At 38.7% G+C, this 22,288-nt stretch overlaps 1 protein-coding gene across 3 annotated transcripts in view; it reads left to right on the forward strand.

The window, feature by feature from the left end:
- The first annotated feature begins 217 nt into the window (after positions 1-217).
- LONP2 (lon peptidase 2, peroxisomal) overlaps positions 218-22,288 on the forward strand; it is a 115,055-nt gene continuing 92,984 nt past the window's right edge. Inside the window, exons 1-6 of one of the 3 annotated variants that reach the window (XM_003819801.4) lie at positions 218-591; positions 8,532-8,766; positions 13,009-13,140; positions 14,983-15,105; positions 17,794-17,957; positions 19,148-19,242. In XM_003819801.4, coding sequence (XP_003819849.1) covers positions 359-591; positions 8,532-8,766; positions 13,009-13,140; positions 14,983-15,105; positions 17,794-17,957; positions 19,148-19,242 — 982 coding nt within the window. In that variant the 5' untranslated portion in view covers positions 218-358. The remainder of the gene's footprint in view (positions 592-8,531; positions 8,767-13,008; positions 13,141-14,982; positions 15,106-17,793; positions 17,958-19,147; positions 19,243-22,288) is intronic. The other 2 variants (XM_024925812.3, XM_034940114.3) reach the window with 2 other exon arrangements.

Here is a 22,288-nt window from a genome sequence, read left to right on the forward strand (position 1 = left end):
TCGAATCAAAAGTTAAAAATTCAAATATATGTAAAAAATTGAAGAAAACGTTAAAAACACTTCAAGTATATACAATTCAAATAAGATCATCCTTCCAAATATACTCTGTAAGTGAGGCGAAGGTCGCTGCACGCTTGAGTGTACGTCTTTCCGCATAGGTAGGACGCTCAAGTCTTACCGGGAGGCTCTCCTAGAGAGCAGCGCGAAGCCATGGCTTTTGGGCCCGGGGACGGACCGTAGCGCGTAGCCGGAAGCGGAGGCGTGGAGGCGGGTCTGAGGTTTGGTGACTGCGGGGCAGGCGGGGGGCAGCTGTCTGTCTGGCTCTTTTTGACAGCCCCCAGTGCGAAAGGCTGCCAGCATGTCATCAGTGAGCCCCATCCAGATCCCCAGTCGCCTCCCGCTGCTGCTCACCCACGAGGGCGTCCTGCTGCCCGGCTCCACCATGCGCACCAGCGTGGACTCGGCCCGCAACCTGCAGCTGGTGCGGAGCCGCCTTCTGAAGGGCACGTCGCTGCAAAGCACCATCCTGGGCGTCATCCCCAACACGCCTGACCCCGCCAGCGACGCGCAGGACCTGCCGCCGCTGCACAGGTAGGCCTGGCTGCCCCCGCGGCGGCGGCGGGCGGCGCGGCCTCCTCCGGGGACCCGGGCCCAGGCCACGGCCTGCCTTGAGCGCGAGACTCGGTTCGGGGCGGCCTTCGCGGCTCGGTTCCGCCTCTCCGGTGCTATCACATGCAAAATGGGGATGTCAGATACCTGCCCCATGACCATGAATGAGATCGTTCATGAAGTAGTGCCTGACACCTGGTGAAACTACGCAGTTCCCTACCGTTCTGGATAATTTAATTTGAATTCTCTTCCCCCTCTCCGCAATTCCTCGCCCTCGGTCTTCAGCCTCCTAGGCCAGTGCTTTTAACTTTCCAGGCCCTTTCTTTCTCCCCGGTGATCTCTGCCTTCACTTGCCTTCGCTTTTCACCTTTCTCCCCACTGCCCTTTACTCCTATCCGCCTCCCCTTTTCTGTCACCCATCATTTTTGTCCGCTGAGGCATTCTCTGCTCCGTGAGTTTTAACTTTTCCTGTTTCATTCCTAAACTGCACTATTTGTGGGTGCCTTTCTTCTATACTCCCTGCCACCCTTCTCCTTCTCCCCCTAATCCTTCTGTTTCCCTTTGTAAAGGGCCTTTACTGCTCACATTTTCGCTGGTCCCCCTTTCTGGAACTTTCCTAGCTTCTCACCTCTGCTCCTTCACTCATAACATTTCTTAGGCCCCAGGCTTACTACTATATTGCCCAGTACCCTCGCCCTATTGGTGTGACTTTGGGTGAGAGCTTTAACCTCTATTTCTTTTATTCTGCAGTTTGGAAACTGACAGCATCCATCTCTTAGGCATGTTATGAAGAATAAATTGAATAATGTGTATATTCCACTTTGCACCATGCATGATGGATGACTGCTGTCCAGTACTGTGTAGTGCATGTGGCTCGTCAAATTGAGATGATAGAATTGCCAGTTGTCCTGGTTTGCTGCGATTGTCTGTTTTAGCATTGAAAGTCCTATGTTTTAGCCCCTCCGTCCCAGGGAAACCAGGAGGTTGGTCACCCTAAATGTGCTGTAAGTGTACAATACACGCCAGATTTTGAAAAAACTTTTTGATTAATACATTTTATATAGATTAAATGTTGGAAAGGTAATATTTTGAGTACTTGGGGTTAATAAAATGTTAAGATTTCTGCTGTTTTTACTTTATAATGTGGCCACTAAAATTTTATATGTGGTCCACATTATATTTTTATTGGACAATGCTGGTATATCGTATGCTCTCAACAAGTATCTTCAAACTCACCTGCCAAGCACCCGCCTCCTATTCCTAACTCTACTGGAGGTGTTGTGTTTTCAGTTTAGAGCTTCTTTCCTGGCAGTTATCCCTTATTTTTAAATTAGGGGTTCCTGACTCTGAATGGATTTCCGGAGGGTTGGACATGCCTTATTTTTCCTCAAAATCTTGTGACTATGTACATTTTTTTAGGAGAATCCTTTGCTTTCTTCAGATTCTCAAAGGAGACTGGTACCTCCCCCCACCCCCGTTAAAAGAAAGCAAAACAAAGCAACAAAGACCAACAAACCTTCCACAGCAGCCCAGTATTCATTTATATTGTAAAAGCCTTGATTTTCTCAAGCATGGAAAATATTTTGGCTCCCATCTGACCTGCTTTGGTTATTGCCTGAGTGGAATTGGTCACATTCCAAGTTTCAGTACTCTTTGATAAATTGTATTGGATTCTAGTTTCCCAACATATGACTCTGCTCCTTCTGCTTACTTTTCCCAAATTTTTTTGCCTTCAGTGCCCAGGCACTTAGTTCCCTGTCTAGGCAAGAGTGGTCATTATTAGACTTCATTTTCTTTCTACTGTGCATATGTATTGATTAGCCATGGGCACATTGTGAACTTGAAAAGTCGATTTAGTCACATTTTAAGTTTCACTATTTGTTGGTATTATTCTGGCAAGATTTTGGAAGGTTTTTATTATTTATTCATTTGTGTATTTTTTGAGACAGAGTCTCATTCTGTCTCCTCCGCTGAAGTGCAGTGGCGTGATCGTAGCCCACCGCAACCTTGATTGAACTCCTGGGCTCAAGTGATCGTCCTGCCTCAGCTTCTGGAGTGGCTGGGACTACAGGCGTGCACCACTACACCCAGCTAATTTTTAAATTTTTTGTAGAAATGGGGTCTCACTATGTTGCTTAGGCTGGTCTCAAACTCCTGGACTCAAGCTATCCCCTGCTTTGGCCTCTGGAGTAGCTGGGACTATAGGCAAGTGCCACCATACCCTTCAGGTTTTTAATTTATTTTATGAAAATCCCTCCAAAACAACAATCCTCAATTCTCCTGCTTGAAAGTAATCACTAATAATCAGGTACTGTGTGATCTGATCCTTGATGTTCATATTATTGCCTTTAACTGAGTAGCAATGTTAAAATTTAATCATTTAAATTAGAAAACATATATTGAAAAGTCTTCATAGAAGTCCGGCATTATAAGAACTCATCAGACCATCTAGTTATCCTAGAAGTATTGTTTGCTACTTAAAAAGCCTATGTGGAAAGATTGTACCATATTCCTTGGTAATAGTTTCCAATGTCTTTTTTTCTCTAATAGGGCCTTTAAAACACTCTACTTAAAAAAAAAAAAAAAAAAGGCTTTAACAATACCAATACTGAGTAATCCATAGCATTAGCCTGTTTCCACGCACAAGTCTGTCCTTCCCCAGTTACCTGCTTTTCTGTATGGTAGCCCAGAGGCCAGAAGAGGGGCTCTGTTCCTTTCTCTTGTTTCCTTTGCGCTATCCAGGTGACGCTGGCACAGCCTTCAAAGAGCAGCAGAAGTAATTTGCTCCCAGTGTTCTTTGCCACATAGAGTGGCAGGGTTAAATGATTTAAAATTTAATCATTTAAATTAGAAAACATACATTGAAAAGTCTTCATAGAATTCCAGCATTAAAAGAACTCATCAGACCATCTAGTTATTCTAGAAGTATTGTTTGCTACTTAAAAAGCCTATGTGGAAAGATTGTACGATATTCCTTGGTAATAGTTTCGAATGTCTTTTTTTCTCTAATATGGCTTTTAAAGCACTCTACTTAAAAAAAAAAAAAAGCTTTAATAATACCAATACCGAGTTATCCACAGTATTAGTCTGTTTCCATGCACAAATCTGTCCTTCCCCAGTTACCTGCTTTTCTGTATGGTAGCCCAGAGGTGAGACGAGGGGCTCTGTTCCTGTCTCTTGTTTCCTTTACACCATCCAGGTGACACTGGCTGCAGCCTTCAAGGAGCAGCAGAAGTAATTTGCTCCCAGCGTTCTTTGCCACACAGAGTGGCAGGATTAGATGTTGACTTACCTCTGCCACTTCCTTGGTGGTTTTGAGTAGTACAGTCCCTTTCTGCACGTTAGTGTGCAGGCATGTTGCCTGCAGGAGCCTTTTTAAAGGAGGAGCTTTGGACTTGTCCTGCAGTATAGAACTTGGCTGGCATGCTGACCCAGGGCACCCTGCATTTTTCTGCTTAGTAGAACTGCATTTTTAGTGCTTCCTGAGTGACCCATTGTTTTCTTAGTGAAAAGGGGTCATAATTTAGTACTACCTGTACAATATCCTTTCAAGCATTTCAAGATGGTTATCCAGCTTTCTTCCAAATTTACACTTTTCAGGGTACATGGCTTCATTTCCTCATAGTGCCGACTTCTCAGTCTCCCTCACCAGGCTGGTGTAAAACTTGTGGGCTCAAGTGATCCTCCTGCCTCTGTCTCCCAAAGTGTTAGGATTACAGGTGTGAGCCACCATGCCTGGCCTATGTTTATAATTCTTGTAGGTAGAAGTGGTACCTATTGTCCATTGTAATGAGAAAAAAGTAAAATTTGTCTTAAAATATAATTAAGGAACTCAATTTATTAAATTTAAATTTATCCTTTAAATTTTAAATTTAAATTTATTTCTTAAATTTATTTCTATTAAATTTTCTTGTAACCATGTACAACTAAGTTGTTCTACTTTAATTTTTTTGAGACAGGGTCTCACTCTGTCACCCATGCTGGTGCAGTGGTGCCATCTCAGCTCACTGCAACCTTTGCCTCCCAGGTTCAAGTGATCCTCTCACCTCAGCCTCCTGAGTGTCTGGGATTACAGGCATGTGCCACAGTGCCTAGCTATTTTTTTTTTTTTTTTTTTTTGGTGGAGACGGGGTTTTGCCATGTTGCTCAAACTGGTTTCGAACTCCTGAGCCCAAGTGATCCACTTGCCTCGGCCTCCCAAAGTGCTGGGATTAGAGGTGTGAGCCACCATGCCATGTTCTACCTTTTTGAATCTCATTTACTCACTTGTAATAAGGAAATAATACTACCTTCTTCATGGGGTGAAGGGAGGTATAAAATGAAGTATACATATGAAAGCCTTTTGAAACTGCAAAGCATTCTAAACCTATATCCAAATGGGTAGTTTTAAATGTAGATTTTCACAAAAGGGGATTAAAGAGCGGAGTGGGAAGTCCCCATATTATTCCAACATGGGCTGAACTGAACTAACATCATTGCAGGAAGGTCTTGGAAGATTAAAGATTCCAAGAAAAATTAAGGGCTTTGAGTAAAAAAATTTTTTAAAAGTGGCTGGGCCTGGTGGCACGTGCCTGTACTCCCATCTACTCATGATGCTGAGGCGGAGGATTACTTGAGCCCAGGTGATCGAAGCTGCAGTGAGCTATAATCGTACCACTGCACTCCAGCCTGGGTGACAGAGCAAGATTCTGTCTATAGGAAAAAAAAAAAAAAAGCAAGTGCTGGGCATATAGGCTGGAATTAGATATTTACATAATATCCTCATCTTGGAAAACTTTTTCCAGTAGTGCTGCTTTTAGATTTTCCCACTACTGCAGTTGATGGTTCTTAAATATGTTTGGAACTCTTATATTATTTAGGTCAGTTTCCAAATTACACAAATTGTAACCATTGTAGTCAGACCTCACTTGAATGAAAACAATATTTTACAAACTCTGAGGGTAGATTCGAGTTAGGATTTGGATTAAAACATTATCTTAAAACCTCTGAGGGTAGATTCGAGTTAGGAGTTTCAAAACTTCTTTGAACAATACCATAATTAGGATGTAGATTTACAGAGCTCCTAGCTAAAGGGAAGGACACCAGTCATTGGGATGTATAAGTTTGGATCTGTTGCAAAATTAAAATGCTGCCTTTTGAGCATGCCTAATAATGCACATACAATAGAAGAGCCAGAATTTTTAGAAAAATGACTGACTTGATATACAACATTTTGTATATCATAGAAGGAAAATATTAGTTGAGTATTTTGTTTATTTACCTGTTTGTATATATAAAACCTGGGGCCCAATATACAATAGATTCTTTTTCACTATGCTTTTCACCCACAGTGTCTCACCAGGTACTCTGTTTCTAGCCATCTATAATTTCATAGATGTTTTTCTTTAAAAGGGATGTATTCTAGGCTGGGCGAGGTGGGTCTTGCTTGTAATCCTAGCACTTTGGGAGGCCGAGATGGGAGGATTGCTTGAGGCCAGTAGTTAGAGATCAGCCTGGTCAACATCATGAGATCCCATCTCTGTTAAAAAAAGAAAAAAAAATTTTTTTAAAGGGATAATTTCTAGTCAGCTATAAGTGTTTTTAAGTAAAAAGCAATTAAGGCATGTATACATCTATACCTTTTGTAGGCATAGTATAAATTCAGCTTAATCTCTTCAGTTTGGAACATCTTCCTTTCACAGCAAAAATATTGTATTTGCTTTATAAGAAAACCCCTTTTGGCCAGGTGTGGTGGCTCACGCCCGTAATCCTAGCACTTTGGGAGGCTGAGGTGGGTGGATTACCTTAGGTCAGGAGTTCGAGACCAGCCTGGCCAACATAGTGAAACCCTGTCTCTACTAAAAATACAAAAATTAGCTGGGCGTGGTGGTGTGTGCCTGTAATCCCAGCTACTTGGGAGGCTGAGGCACAAGAATCCCTTGAACCCAGGAGGCAGAGTGCAATAAGCCGAGATCACGCCATTGTACGTCAGCCTGGGCGACAGGGTGAGACTCCCTCTAAAAAACAAACAAAAAAACCACAGTGGCTCACACCTGTAATCCCAGCACTTTGGGAGGCCAAGGTGGGCGAATCATGAGGTCAAGAGATCGAGATCATCCTGGCCAACATGGTGAAACTTCATCTCTACAAAAAATACAAAAAATTAGCTGGGCGTGGTGGTGTGTGCCTGTAGTCCCAGCTACTTGGGAGGCTGAGGCAGGAGAATCACTTGAATCTGGGAGACGGAGGTTGCAGTGAGCCAAGATTAGGTGACAAAGTGAGACTCCGTCTCAAAAAAAAAAAAGCAAAAACCAAAAAACAACTCTTTAGCATCACCTTTTAGCAATGACGTAGCCCAAATAATTAAATTTGTCTCCTGATCAGAGATTTGGATTTGTCTAATCTCTCTTTCTGGTTCCTCCTTGGTTTCTACTTTGTAAACCCTTTAGGCTGGGGATCCAGTTTCTTGTCTGTGGATGTTTTATATACAAACAGGACTGTGAGCTCTTTCAGCATTGTACAAACAGTGATGAATATCATCTGCAATTAATTATGTTTAAGTTATTCTCTAATCAGTTTAGAGGTGGCTCACTTCCTCAGGCAATCTGAGTGGGCTTTCAGGAAGTGGGAAATATTATCTACTATTGATTGAAGAAAAGCAGCCACAACACAAATAAGTCAAAATAATAGCTAATTGCTAAATAATTTCAAGTTTTTTATGTATTTGATTTTTTTCCCTCACCAATTTATCTTGTCAGTTGTTTGGTTTATTATTTAAATCAGTTTTTATTGTAAACATGGTAATGACTGAAAGGTAAGAAAAGGATAGACGTAGTTCAGAATAAGCTGAGTGGCAGAAAGAAGCCAAAGGCTATGTGTAATCTACGGAATGAGTAATTTATAAGGAAGTAATCAAGAATTCACTGTGTATAGAAGTAAGCAAGTTCACTCACATAGTCACATACTGTATTATATGATTTATTATCTTTGAGATGGGCAGGTGTGGTGTTCTTCTATTACCGCTTTCCTAGGGTGTTGAGAGTTCTAGTCCTTCTATTTTCTTTTCTGGAATTACCACTTTTCCTATGGCTGAAGGGAGAAAATATTATTTATTTTGGGATCTGGAATTGTCTTCTCAATGTTGATTTTTGTATTTTATATAACTGACTTAGTTTGGATGTGGCTTCCTTTCTGTGAATTAAATTTATATGTGACTTGATCAGAGTTGTATTTGCTGATGAGGAGCTGAGACTTGAAGCCTTTTCACCTATTGTTAGGTAAAATGATTACCACTTAGAACTAGGTTGAGACCTGTTGAGATGTGGGTCTTTCTTTAGCTCTCCTCAGTCTATGGCAGTGTGTGGACTGTAATATTTAGCCCTCACACTTAGAAATTCAGTGTTAAGGGCATATATATAAGTTCCCAGTATGTGATGGCAGTTTGTGATAAGGTGGGTATGTGGAAGTTTCATAGACTGATTATGTAAGAAAACTGACTTGATGTTAGTAGCACAACTGGTGTTGGAACGGAGATTTCTTAGATTGGTTTATGCTATTTATATTTAAATGTATTTAAATTGATAATATTTATCCTGGTATAAGATTGCCTTACTCTTAGTTGACAATGTTAATTTAAGATATGTAATTCTCAGCTGCTTTTCTCTTACATTTTTATGCTTGAATAATCCAAGTGTTTACAAATTCCTACCTAATTTTTTAAAAGAGGTGCAGATTATAGTGAGATGGTCTGCTTTGCCATATAGCTGAGGGTAGTGGCAGAAGAGGCCACATACTGGATGCTAAGTTAAATAGAGAAAAAATTTATTTACACTTCAGATGTCTTTTGCTTAATGAATGTATCAGAAAAGCCAAAACTTTCTGAAGTGAGTTTCTGTTCTACCGTATTGAATGTTTGTAATACCGATGTTTTGTGTGTTTTTCAGGATTGGCACAGCTGCACTGGCCGTTCAGGTTGTGGGCAGTAACTGGCCCAAGCCCCACTACACTCTGTTGATTACAGGCCTATGCCGTTTCCAGATTGTACAGGTCTTAAAAGAGAAGCCATATCCCATTGCTGAAGTGGAGCAGTTGGACCGACTTGAGGAGTTTCCCAACACCTGTAAAATGAGGGAGGAGCTAGGAGAACTATCAGAGCAGTTTTACAAATATGCAGTACAAGTAAGGTGCTTTTATTTTTTCTTAAAACCCATTTTTCTTTGGTTCTTTTGCTTTCCTAAGATATGGTGAATCTGTTGGATAGTGAAGTTTTAGGACAGTATACATTTAAATGAGTTAGTAACATTATATATTAATTCTGATTTACTCTTATCTGGGATTGTACCTAAATCATTCCAGGACATATTGGCCTACCCTTTCTAAAGTTTTCCAAATGTTATTTCTACAGCTTTCCTTCTAACTTCTACTGTCTCTAAACTAGATAATTATTAAACCTAAATATTTAAAGCTAAAAAACGAAATACTGCACAGAAGCTGTCTGTCACTAAAATATCTAGGCACCATTTATATAAATTACAATATATTACTTCAAAAGTCAAGATCACATTGTCTAGCAGTAACTATGGTAGATCAAGCCTGTGGTGGGCTGATTTCAAGTATGGTTAAAACCTTGATTAACTAGAATGCTGGGAAGGAAGCACATTTTAGATATGCATTAAATATTTGACTCTTTAATTCTAGTTCTTTTTGGTTAACTCTAGATAGAACAGAAAGCTCCTATTCCCACCCCATTTTGTTTCAAACCTTAATGAAGCATAAAATTATAAAGTATAGTCTTCTACTTTTCTATTAGTATAATCCAGTGACTATAACTAGATCTATGAGGATCAGATAATGTTTAAAAGTCACAATTATAAATACTACTGATCATTGAAATATGTGTGGGGCAAATGTTCATAGCCAGTGGTACTTGTATCTGATGTGGCATTTGAAGAGCCATACTTACAGTGTAATGAACAATAATAGAAAAATAGTAAATTTGAGGGCCAGGTGCGGTGGTGCACACCTGTAATCCCAGCACTTTGGGAGGCTGAGGTGGGTGGATTGCTTGAGCCCAGTAGTTCAAGATCAGCCTAGGCAGCATGGTGAGATCCCGTCTCTACAAAAGGTACAAAAATTAGCCTAGTGTGATGGTGCGTGCCTGTAGTCCAAGCTACTGGGGAGGCTGAGGTGGGAGGATTACTTGAACCTAGTAGGTGGAAGTTGCAGTGAGCCAAGATTGCATCACTGCATTCCAGCCTGGGCAACAGAGCGAGACCCTGACTTAAAAAAAAAAAAAGAAAAATAGAAAATTTGAATCTGTAATTTCTATGTGGGCTGAAAGAAAGCACTTTGAGGAAAGAAATTTCAGTTTGAAAACTGGAATAAGTGAATATACTGCTTAGGAATAAAGGAGATTGAGAGAAATAGTATTTCTTTTTCTTTTCAGCAGTGATGTTCCCTGGGTCTTTGTGCCTCTATTGGACATAGATAGCTTCATAGCCTCTTTTGCTTTGCTTTTACTTCTTTGTACTTTGAATCTAGAGGAACTTTTTAAACTTGTAAAGATTTTGCAGTGACATTAAAGGAATTTTTAGAGATAAATAGGTCACCACACATCTTACTGTCATCATGCATCAAATTTAATTTTTGTTCGTCTTCTGGGCTCAGTTCATATTCAATTATATGTTTTGTTTTTGTATCCATGTCTGATGTTCATATTAAGTACTTTTGTTAATTTCATTGAGTTAATATATACTAATTTTATAATTTCTCTTTTTAGACATTAAAGTTATTTCCAATTATTCTCTTTCATCCCCTTCTGCATCTACTTCTACTTCTGCATCTCTTCAATGAACTTCTTCAATAGCATCCTGTCTCCTAGTTTTTCTATCTTGAACCTTTTCTCTTCACTGAGCCTTTCTAAAAGAAGTTTGGGGCATCCCATTCCCTTGAGTAAAAGACTTTAATGGCTATAGGATGGACACCAAATTTCTTAGTATAACATTAAGACCGTTTGCAACTTGTCTTGGGCCTATCTGTCTTGCGTCAACTCTAGTTATCACCTCACTGACACCCTAGTTCTAGCTCTACTGAATGTAAAACAGCTTCACATTGAGTTATTTTATGTCTCTATGATTTTGCCTTCAGTTCTCTGCTGGGAGTGCTCTTCCATCTCTGATTTTTTTTTTTTTTTTGAAATGGAGTCTTGCCCTATTGCCCAGGCTGGAGTGCAGTGGTGCAATTTCGGCTCACTGCAGCCTCCGCCTCCCAGGTTCAAGCGATTCTCCTGCTTCAGCCTCCCAAGTAGCTGGCATTACAGGCATGCGCCACCACGCCTGGCTAACTTTTTGTATCTTTAGTAGAGATGAGGTTTCACCATGTTGGCCAGGCTGGTCTCGAACTCCTGACCTCATGATCCAACCGCCACCACGCCCGGCCTCCATCTCTGAATTTTAAAATTGAATCTATGCTTTCCCAACAGCTGTAGGCTGTTAACGCTCATCTCTGTGTGCCTTCACAGTCTGTCATACATGTCATTTAACATAATGCTTATCACATTGTATTGAAATGTATCTTATAGGTATTTTTTCTCTACCAAACTTGAATTCACTTTTCTCCTTTAGCCATCCTGTACTGAGCAGTGTATTGGGTCTGGCAAATAGTTTATACTCAGTAAATGTTTGGAAAATGAGTTTTAACTGTTTTATTTTCGTGGGGTGAATTCCTAGTAGCAAGGGTATTCAAATTTTATTATCTACTTCTTCCACCTGAACAGCTTCATCGTAATTATACTTTAATTCCCTTCATTCTAGGCAGGTAATGGATAAGTTCCAAAATTACGATGTTGTTGGAGAGGTTTGAATATTACTAGCACATGAAATCTGATTTGAACTGACTAAATGAAGGTTTAGTACATCATTATGAATTAGTGTGAACTAAGTTTTGCTATGTTAACTTCTCTGAAATCTCAGTCGCATAACGTGAGCGTCTTTCTGGCTCATGCTTCATGCCTGAGACTAGTGGGGGTTGTATCTGCCTATTAAAGTCACTCGGACCCAGGTGGATTGGAGATTCATCTCAAGACATGCTTCCCTTATCTCTGAGGCAGGAAAAGGAAATGGGGCGCATCTGTCATTGGCTTGTAATGCTTCTGCCCAGAAGGAGCTGTCACTTCCACTACGTTTCATGGATCAATTTAAGACTCATAGACACACCTATTAGTATATTCGAAGGAAGTTAGAAAGAGCAGTGCCCAGAAGAAAAGGGGAGTTTGTCAGTAGCCCTAATGACTATCACAGTTACTGAAAGTGTGCCTTGGGCATAATCTATCTTAACTCCCAGATATACGCTGACAGTTGTTTTTCTAAAAGTCATTCACAGTGCTCAGATTCTAGTTAGTCCAAATTGATATGGTTTGGCTGTGTCCCCACCCAAATATCACCTTGAGTTGTAATAATTCCCATGTGTCAGGGGCGGTACCAGGTGTAGATAATTGAATTATGGGGGCGGTTCCCCCATACTGTTCTCTTGGTGGTGAATAAGTCTCACAAGATCAGATGGTTATATAAATGATAGTTCCCCTGCACACGCTGTCTTGCCTGCTACCATGTAAGACAGGCCTTTGCTTCTCCTTTGCCTTCCTCCATGATTGTGAGGCCTCCCCAGCCATGTGGAACTGTGAGTCCATTAAACCTCTGTCTTTTATAAATTACCCAGTCTCTGGTATGTCTTTATTAGCAGTGTGAGAACAGACTAATACAAAATGTTATACTAAATATTAATATTTCATCCTCTGATTGGCCGTGATAATAGCATCAACTATGCTAAATTTCTAATAATACACATATTTCTAATAATATGCATCTAATAGGGTTTATATTGTGATTATGTAAGAGAATATTCTTGTTCTTAAGAACAAGGGTCCTTAATCTGTCACAGGATTAGAGATTTAAAGAATAAGGATCTCGATTCTGCAGCTTATCCTCAAATGTTCATTAATTATGTGTGAGTGTGGAGAGAGAGAAAGCAAACATGGCAAAATGCCACTTTTCAGTTGGTGAATTCAATTGGTGAATCTGGAAGAAGGATGTACAGGAGTTATTGTATGATTCTTGCAACTTTTTTGTACATTTGAATTTTTTTCAATAGAAAGTTAAAAATAATCATGGCACAGGTTTACAAAACCCTTGTAAACATTAGTGTTAACTACTTTTAAGCCATTATTGCTTTTCATTCTGATTGATGTTTTGAAAGTACTTTTCTTTTCCTCTGAGGCCTGTAAAATACGTGGACTATATTAATCAGTGATCTTTCAAAAACAAAGACTGAGGCCCAAACATTAAACCTAGATGGAAATCTGATTTTTAAAAATTCACAAATAATGCCAGATTTCATTTAAAAGACTTTTTTTCCCCCTTCTAGTTGGTTGAAATGTTGGATATGTCTGTCCCTGCAGTTGCTAAATTGAGACGTCTTTTAGATAGTCTTCCAAGGGAAGCTTTACCAGACATCTTGACATCAATTATCCGAACAAGCAACAAAGAGAAACTCCAGGTACAGTGTTCCCTTTTGAACGCCAGGTTGCTTTGTCACTTTTTATTGAGATCTAGATAGTGAGTAGTTAAGTTTTGACCTTCAAGAAAAAGATATTGGAGACCCAAAGTAATTGAAATGCTTTTACATTTAAACTGACTTTCAAATGTGATTGTTTTATATTTTTGTTGACACAAGCAGCTCTTTTATTTGCATAATCAGTAATGGTAGTCAATTTACAGAAAAAGTTAAAGCAAAGAATCATAAAAAGGTAAATATTTGACTGGGTGCTCACGCCTGTAGTCCCAGCACTTTGGGAGGCCGAGATGGGTGGATCGCTTGAGATCAGGAGTTCGAGACCAGCCTGGCCAACATGGTAAAACCCCATCTCTACTAAAAATACAAAATTAGCTGGGCGTGGTGGTGCGCGCCTATAATCCCAGCTACCCGGGAGGCTGAGGCAGGAGAATCGCTTGAACCTGGGAGGCAGAGGCTGCAGTGAGCCAAGATTGCACCACTGCACTCCAGCCTGGGCAACAGAGACTCTGTCTCTAAATAAATAAATAAATAAATATTTAATTTAACTTAAATATGTAGACATTCTTTGATTCACTATTTTTAAACGTGGAGCCATGGCCCTTCCCTTATGTGTGGACCTGCTTTCTTAGAATCTTCATCATGTTTCTTATATAAATCACACCTATGATGCATTACTTATAATTTTAAATTTATGTTTATTTAAAGTGAAATGAATTTTAAAGACACTTGAAAAGTAATCCAAGTGTAGAATCCTACATTTACATGACTTAATCCCCAAACTGTAATACTTTAAGTTTTCTTGCACACTTATTTTTAAGGTATTTTTAAAGCAGTATTTTTAATGAATCATCCTAGAATATTTGTTTGTTTTCAGTGAAACAGCTCTCTCATATGTTATCAGCTTATTTAATACTTAAATCCAACCGTTATAATAGCAAATACAACTAACACAAACAGGTTGGTTATACACAGGAATTCAATTAATCCAGTGGGAGTAGAAGAGTTACAGGACTGCCAGAGAGCCCCCTGGCTGTGGGCGGCAGCAGTGTGTTTTACTGCGGGAACAGAGAGCGGCCTGTGCTCCGACAAATCACTAGTGAGAGTTGGTTGAGTGCTTCTGTTCTCTTGTGTATGTAAACATTTAATATTTTGAACCTATAATTTGTTTAGATCTAATATGAAAACACATTCTGGGCTTCAAGAGAGTAATTCCCAGAAAGAGTTGACGTCAACTGTGTGTCTGGTTTTTTCATCTTAAAAACACACAGCTTCGGCCGGGCGCAGTGGCCCACGCCTGTAATCCCAACACTTTGGGAGGCCGAGGCGGGCAGATCACGAGGTCAGGAGATCGAGACCATCCTGGCTAACAGAGTGAAACCCTGTCTCTACTAAAAATACAAAAAATTAGCCGGGCATGGTGTCGGGTGCCTGTAGTCCCAGTTACTCAGGAGGCTGAGGCAGGAGAATGACGTGAACCCAGGAGGGGGAGCTTGCACTAAGCCAAGATCTCGCCACTGCACTCCAACCTGGGGACAGAGCAAGATTCCGTCTCAAAAAAAAAGAAAAAAAAAAAACCACACAGCTTCATTTTAAAGTGAAAAACCAAGATCCTGTTTTTTCTTTCTTTTTTAAGGATTCTGATATTCATCTCAAACAACCTTGCTGATTAATATAGTTCATTTGGTTGTCTTAGCCATAGTGTAGCTTTGAATACTGTTAATAATTTTTTTTTTAACTTGGCAATTTAAACCATGGCTCTGACTGTCTGTTATTGGATTGTGTGTTTCTGAGAGAGATCCTATTGATTGACTCACATTTCCTTAGATTTTAGATGCTGTGAGCCTAGAGGAGCGGTTCAAGATGACTATACCACTGCTTGTCAGACAAATTGAAGGCCTGAAATTGCTTCAAAAAACCAGAAAACCCAAGCAAGATGATGATAAGAGGGTAAATATTTATTTTAACCCATTTCAGTTTTGAAAAAAAAATAAGGAGAATAAAGAGAGGAACAAAGAAGAAAAGTTTATTGTCTCCTACCACTCGCACTACTGATAAAATTTAGGTGTTTCCCTCTCATCCTTTTCTTTGCCTGGATTTTTTTTTAAAGCATGTAAGCATTTTTCTCACTTTGTTTTGGTTATCATCCAAAAGGATAATTTACTGAGCCATTTCCCCTTTTGTGTTGTTTCCAATGTTTTGTGTATTGTAAACACTAACAAATAACTATGATGGGTGTCTTTGAGTATAACATTTTTTTACTGCATGTAATACTAAGAAACTAATACAAAACTCTTTCTTAAAAGGACTATATGTTGTGTCAAAATTTGGCTGTTTTCAACTTATAATAAGTTTCCATTTTTATTTAGTCAAACTCTTGATCTTTTTTTGTTTTCTAAGCTTAAGTCCTCTAACCTTCAGTGGCTTGATAAATATTCACTTTCCTTTCAGTTTAATTTTAGTTGATTTTTTAAAAAGTATTTAATTCTTTAACCCATATATTATTTTGAAGACAGCAGTTGTATTTTTCCCTCAAATAGCTTTTTGTTTGACTCAACACCACTAATTAAATAATCCTTCCCATCCCCATTATCATCTATTACATTTATATGTATGATGGGATCTGTTTGAAGTCTACCTTGATCTGCTGATTTTACTATTTTTATGTCTGGACAGAGTTTATATTAGGAAGATATATTTGATGTGGACAGGATGTGAAAATGGCATTTCTCTGAAGGTGTTGAGATGCAGCGCTCTGACTTAAGTTGAGGCGTTGAGAATTATGTTAGCAATTTGACGTTCATCAGCGCAGAAGTCTTGTCATCAAAGAGAATACATTGTAGAGAAAGCAGAGCAGAAGGGAAGAACTCCTCCCCGGTGGGACTAGAGAAGGGGCAGTCAAGTAGGCTGAGGAGAGAGAGAGGAACAGTGATGATCATGCTGGCGATTAGTACTCCAGGACACCATGCTGTTTAAAACATGCAGAAAGCTGGATTATTTCTGGCTTGAGATCAGGTCAGGGACTCAATTACTCATTTTGTATAGAAAGACAAATCCACTGGGAGTTGCAGAAAACTGCAACTTACTCTCAGTAAAGTTTGCCATCACTTAAAATGAAAGTTTTTCAAAAGTGCTCCAGAAAATAATCAAGCAAGAGACAGTTATTTAAAAAGTAGGAATTAGGGTAATATTTGGAGTTAACCTAAAACTCTCTCCTTTTTGTTCCCCTAAGAGTTGAAAAGCCCTGTTTTAGCAGTCAGGAAGGAAAAATGCATTAAAAAGTGCTTTTGTCTTAACAATGAAATCACTGATATGCTTATAAAAATCTCACTTTTAAAAAATATATAATATGTTCAGTTTTTTATTTATAATATTTTATCTGCTGATGACTTATATAAGAATAAAAGCATATATTTAGTACTTGTGTTTTTATAAAATTAAATTTTTATTTACTGCTTTATGTTTTAAACATTTTTATATTTGAATGTATTAAATAGATAAATTTTCCAGGTTAAAAAATAAGTTCTGGGCTGAATGCAGTGGCTCATGCCTGTAATCCCAGCGCTTTGGGAGGCCAAGGAAGGAGAATCGCTTGAGGCCAGGAGTTCAAGACCAGGCTGGGCAACATAGTGAGACCTCATCTTTACAAAAAAAAATTTAAAAAATTAGCCAGCATGCTGGTGTGTGTCTGTAGTCCCAGCTATTTAGGAAGCTGAGGTGGAAGGATTACTTGAGCCAGGGAGGTTGAGGCTGCAGTAAGCAGTGTTCATGCCATTGCACTTCAGCCTGGATGACAAAGCTTGACCTTGTCTCAAAAAATAAAATGTTCTGGGGGCTTTTAAATTAAATGCTAGTATATAATTTTGCTCCAGTAATGGTTGTTTATTCATGAATTTCAAGGAGCACATAAGGTAGTTTTAACATATGATAGAGAGATCATAGAGAATACAAAGGCCATTTGACTTTGCACAGAATATGTTTTTTAGATTTGAAAGAACAATTTTGGCGGGATGGGAACAGATGCCAAAGGCTCAGTGAAGTAATTGATGAGGTAGGGGATCTGGTGGTTATAGCCACTTGCGGGAGAAGCAGAAGTTCACAAGAAAGGAAGTAAATAGTGCGATAGTTAACTAGAAGAAACTAGAGGTAAGAAAAAAATATTTTGAAAGCAGGAAAGCTTTGAAGACAAAATAGAGCCAGTGGTGGAAAGGTTGAAGATGCTAGGAAGAAATTTTGTAATGTAGGAGATAAAATGGAATTTTTTTCAGTCACCAAATGGTAAGAAGTAATGTATTTCAAGAAAATAGTGGCTGCAATAGTAGCTCAAAGAAAGGTAATTCCTAGATGGTTTAATTATTTCTAGTATCCAGTTCCTTGAAATTTGTTTTCTCATGCAAGTATTATTGTAAGTATATACCAAAGAATCATGTCTACCTTACGTCGGTCTACTTCTGCAATTCTGCTGCCTCTCTGTATACAACTGCCTTTTGATTATCATTCTGAACTTCACTTCCTAAAGATGTAGACTGTAGTCATAAAAATATTTATTCAGCACCAGTCATAATCTTATGTGTACCTGGGTACTTCGTTTCCAATTTATTTTGACATACGGTTTTACTTTTCTGCTTTCTACGTTAGGTTATAGCAATACGCCCTATTAGGAGAATTACACATATCTCAGGTACTTTAGAAGATGAAGATGAAGATGAAGATAATGATGACATTGTCATGCTAGAGAAAAAAATACGAACATCTAGTATGCCAGAGCAGGCCCATAAAGTCTGTGTCAAAGAGATAAAGAGGTAAATTATAAAAGGCATTTGTTCATTATTGTTTTCATTCTTGGTACTCCTGATTAACACCACTTTCACTACTCTTTTCTCCAATACTGAGGATACATAATACAAGTCTTCCACCTGCAGTGTGGTGTCAGGCAATATAACTCTTGCAGCTGCCTTTTTGTTGTCTGAAAGAACAGACCATGCTTCTTTGTTTATACGTAATGTTTGTTCAGTTAGCATCATATTCTTCACATGTGACTTTTCTTCTCTAGATTATAAACTCTCAAGGGCAAGGACTGTCCATTTCTCTTTGTACAAGACAAAGTACAGGGAAACCTTGATAACAGAATAGGATATATGGGTTGATTACATTTTCTGGATATCCCCAGCGTTAAACTGAAAGCCATTTTTCCTTTGCATACTTTTAACTTTATAACTCTTATTACATTTTCTTTTATTAGTGAATTGTAGTGAGCCTGCTTGAATGCTTAGTGACTTAATATTTGACTTTCTGAGGCTTACAGTTAAGAACATTAGTAATTGTAGTTGATGGGTATTTTATATTGCCTCTGACATTAGTTAATATGTGTAGAACATTTATTATGTGCAGAACACTTTGCTAAGCACTGCATATATTATGGAAGTAGCATTTGTTATTAAATATATGATATTAGCTTGCTTTTATGAGCAGACCTCACTCATCTCTGATACAAAAAAAAATGTATTGTATTATGCATAGTTAGGCACTTACATCTTATTGTGATAAGTAAACCAATGGATATGTGTCACTTGACTATCCCTGTGAGCTTAAAAGGGACACACACTAGTAAGGCCATATTTCCAGGTTAGAATTAGATATAATGTTTTCTCCTGCAGTTTGCAGGTATCTGCCTTATTTTGTTTTGTAAGTACCTTAAGTACTTAGAAAATATGAGAATACTTTGTAGAGAAAGCAGAGCAGAAGGGAAGAACCCCTCCCTGGTGGGACTCCAGAAGGGGCAGTAAAGTAGGCTGGGGAGAGAGATAGGAGTGGTGATCATTACATTACAAAACAAAATAAACGTTTTATTATCTGGATACTTTAAAACTTTTTCAGATTTGTTTAAACATGCATGATATATCTAACCAAGAAAGAGAGCTGTGTTTGATTTTTCTGTTATGGAATTTTTCTGTGTTCTTGAACATGTTTGCTGTGTATTCTTTCATCACAGACTCAAAAAAATGCCTCAGTCAATGCCAGAATATGCTCTGACTAGAAATTATTTGGAACTTATGGTAGAACTTCCTTGGAACAAAAGTACAACTGGTAAGCCAAAAAATAACACCTTTTTTGCAGTCTAATTGTCACTCAGAAAGCTCATGCAATTTTTCATTTCAAATTTACTCCACTGATTGTCGTACTGTTAAATTATTTTTGTTTTCAATTTTTTTGAAACCATTTTATTGAAGTGTGATTGTCGTACAAAAAGCTGTATATATTTAATGAATACATCTCAGTGAGTTTCAGAATAAGTATACACCCATGAAACCATCACAGTCTTCATAGCCATAAACATATCCATCACCTCCAAAGTTTCCTCCTACCTCTTTTGTGATTATTATTATCATCATTATTATTGGCTTTTTTCTTTTGGTGCTGGTGGTAAGAACATTGAACATAAGGTCTAATGTTAAATTAACAATATTGTTAGCGATAGGCACTTTTCTTTATAGTAGATCTCTAGAACTTATTTATCTTGCATAAGTGAAACTTTGTTCCCTTTAACCATCACCTCCCATTTCCTTCTGCTCTCATCCTGTGGCAACTACTAGTCTACTCTCCATTTCTATGAGTTTCACTATTTTAGATTCCGCATGCATTAAATAGGTGAAATCATACAGTACTTGTCTTTCTGTGTCTGGCTTATTTCACTTAGCATGATGCCCTCTAGGTCCATCCATGTTGTCACAGATGGCAAGATTTCCTTCTTTTTTAAGGTGCATAATATTCCATTGTGTGTCTATACCACATTTTCTTTATTCACTTATGTGTCAGTAGACATTTCAGTTATTTCCGTATCTTGGCTATTGTAAGTAATACTGCAGTGAATACGGAAGTGCAGATAACTCTTTGAGATCCTGATTTCAGTTCCTTTGGCTGTTTACCCAGAGGTGGCATTGCTGGATCATATGGAAGTTGTATTTTAACTTTTTTAGTAACTTCCATACTGTTTTCATAATGGCTGTTATCGGGGGACCTGCCCCAATAATCACGTAGGTTCTTTTCTATTTTCCTAAGCGTTGGCTGGCTTGAGAAATAAAGGGACAGAGTACAAAAGAGAGAAATTTTAAAGCTGGGCGTCTGGGGGAGACATCACATGTTGGTAGGATCCCTGATGCCCCACAAGCCACAAAAACCAGCAAGTTTTTATTAGGGATTTTCAAAAGGGGAGGGAGTGTGCGAATAGGTGTGGGTGACAGACATCAAGTACTTAACAGGGTAATAGAATATCACAAGGCAAGTGGAGGCAGGGCGAGATCACAGGACCACAGCTCCGAGGCGAAATTAAAATTGCTAATGAAGTTTCGGGCACCATTGTCATTGATAACATCTTATCAGGAGACAGGGTTTTGAGATAACGGATCTGACCAAAATTTATTAGATGGGAATTTCCTCTTCCTAATAAGCCTGGGAGCGCTATGGGAGACTGGAGTCTATCTCACCTCTGCAATCTCGACCATAAGAGACAGGTACGCCCCGGAGGGGCCAGTTCAGAGACCTACCCCTAGGTGCGCATTCTGTTTCTCAGGGACATTCCATGCTGAGAAAAAAGAATTCAACGATATTTCTCCCATTTGCTTTTGAAAGAAGAGAAATATGGCTCTGTTCTGCCCGGCTCACCAGCGGTCAGAGTTTAAGGTTATCTCTCTTATTCCCTGAACAATTGCTGTTATCCTGTTCTTTTTCCATGGTGCTCAGATTTCATATTGCACAAACACAATGCTGTACAATTTGTGCAGTTAACGCAATTATCACATAGTCCTGAGGCGACATACATCCTCCTTGGCTGACAGGATTAAGAGATTAAAGTAAAGACAGGCATAGGAAATCACAAGAGTATTGATTGGGGAAGTGATAAGTGTCCATGAAATCTTTACGATTTATGTTTAGAGATTGCAGTAAAGACAGGCATAAGAAATTACAAAAGTATTAATTTGGGAAACTAATAAATGTCCATAAAATCTTCACAATCCACGTTCTTCTGCCATGGCTTCAGCCGGTCCCTCCGTTTGGGGTCCCTGACTTCCCGCAACACGCCGTACCAATTTACATTCCGAACAACAGTGTACAAGGGTGCCCTTTTCTCCATATCCTCACCTTCACTGATGATGGTTTTTTTGCTTGTTTGTTTTTTTAAATAATGGCCATCCTAACAGGCATGAAGTGCTTTCTCATTGTGGTTTTGATTTGCATTTCCCTGATGATTAGTCATGATAAGCACCTATTTGATTTTTTGCCGTTAAGTTTCATGAGTTCCTTGTGTATTTTGGATATTAACCCCTTATCAGAAATATGGTTTGCACATATTTTCTGCTGTTACATAGGTTGCCTTCTCATTTTGCTGAACTTTTTTTATTCTGTACAGAAGCTTTTTAGTTTGATATAATTTCACTTGTTCATTTTTGCTTTTGTTGCCTTGACTTTGGTGTCAATATCCAAAAATGCCATGCCCAGACCAATGTCAAGGAGCTTTTAAAATATATTTTCTTCTAGGAGTTTTACAGTTTCAGGCCTTACATTTAAGTCTTTAATCCATTTTGAATTAATGTTTGTACATGGTGTCATATAAGGGTTCAAGTGCATTCTTCTGCCTGTGGGTATCTGGTTTTCCCACAACATTTTTTTGAAGAGACTGCCCTTTCCCTTGGTGCCCTTGCTGAAAATTGGTTGACCTTCTAGGTAACTTTATAGGTTTATTTCTGGGCCCTCTATTCTATTCCATTGGTCTGTGTGTCTGTTTTTGTGCCAGAATCATACTCGCTGATTACTGTAGCTTCGTAATATAACTTGAAGCCAGAAAGTCTGGTGCCTCCACGTTTGTTCTTGCTCAAGATTGGTTTGGCTATTCAGGGTCTTTTGTAATTTCTTACTAATTTTAGGATTTTTAAATCTATTTTTGTGAAAAATGTCATTGGAATTTTAATAGGGATTACATTGAACTTGTAGATTGCTTTGAGTGGTATAGACATTTTAACAACATTCTTCTAGTCTACGAACATGTAATATCTTTCCATTTATTTGTGTCTGACTTCTTTCATCAGTGTTTTATAATTTTTAGTGTACAGACATTTTACCTCCTTGATTAAGTTTG

Source organism: Pan paniscus, chromosome 18 (genome assembly GCF_029289425.2).
Source record: "Pan paniscus chromosome 18, NHGRI_mPanPan1-v2.0_pri, whole genome shotgun sequence".
In the NCBI taxonomy this organism is placed as follows: Eukaryota; Metazoa; Chordata; class Mammalia; order Primates; family Hominidae; genus Pan; species Pan paniscus.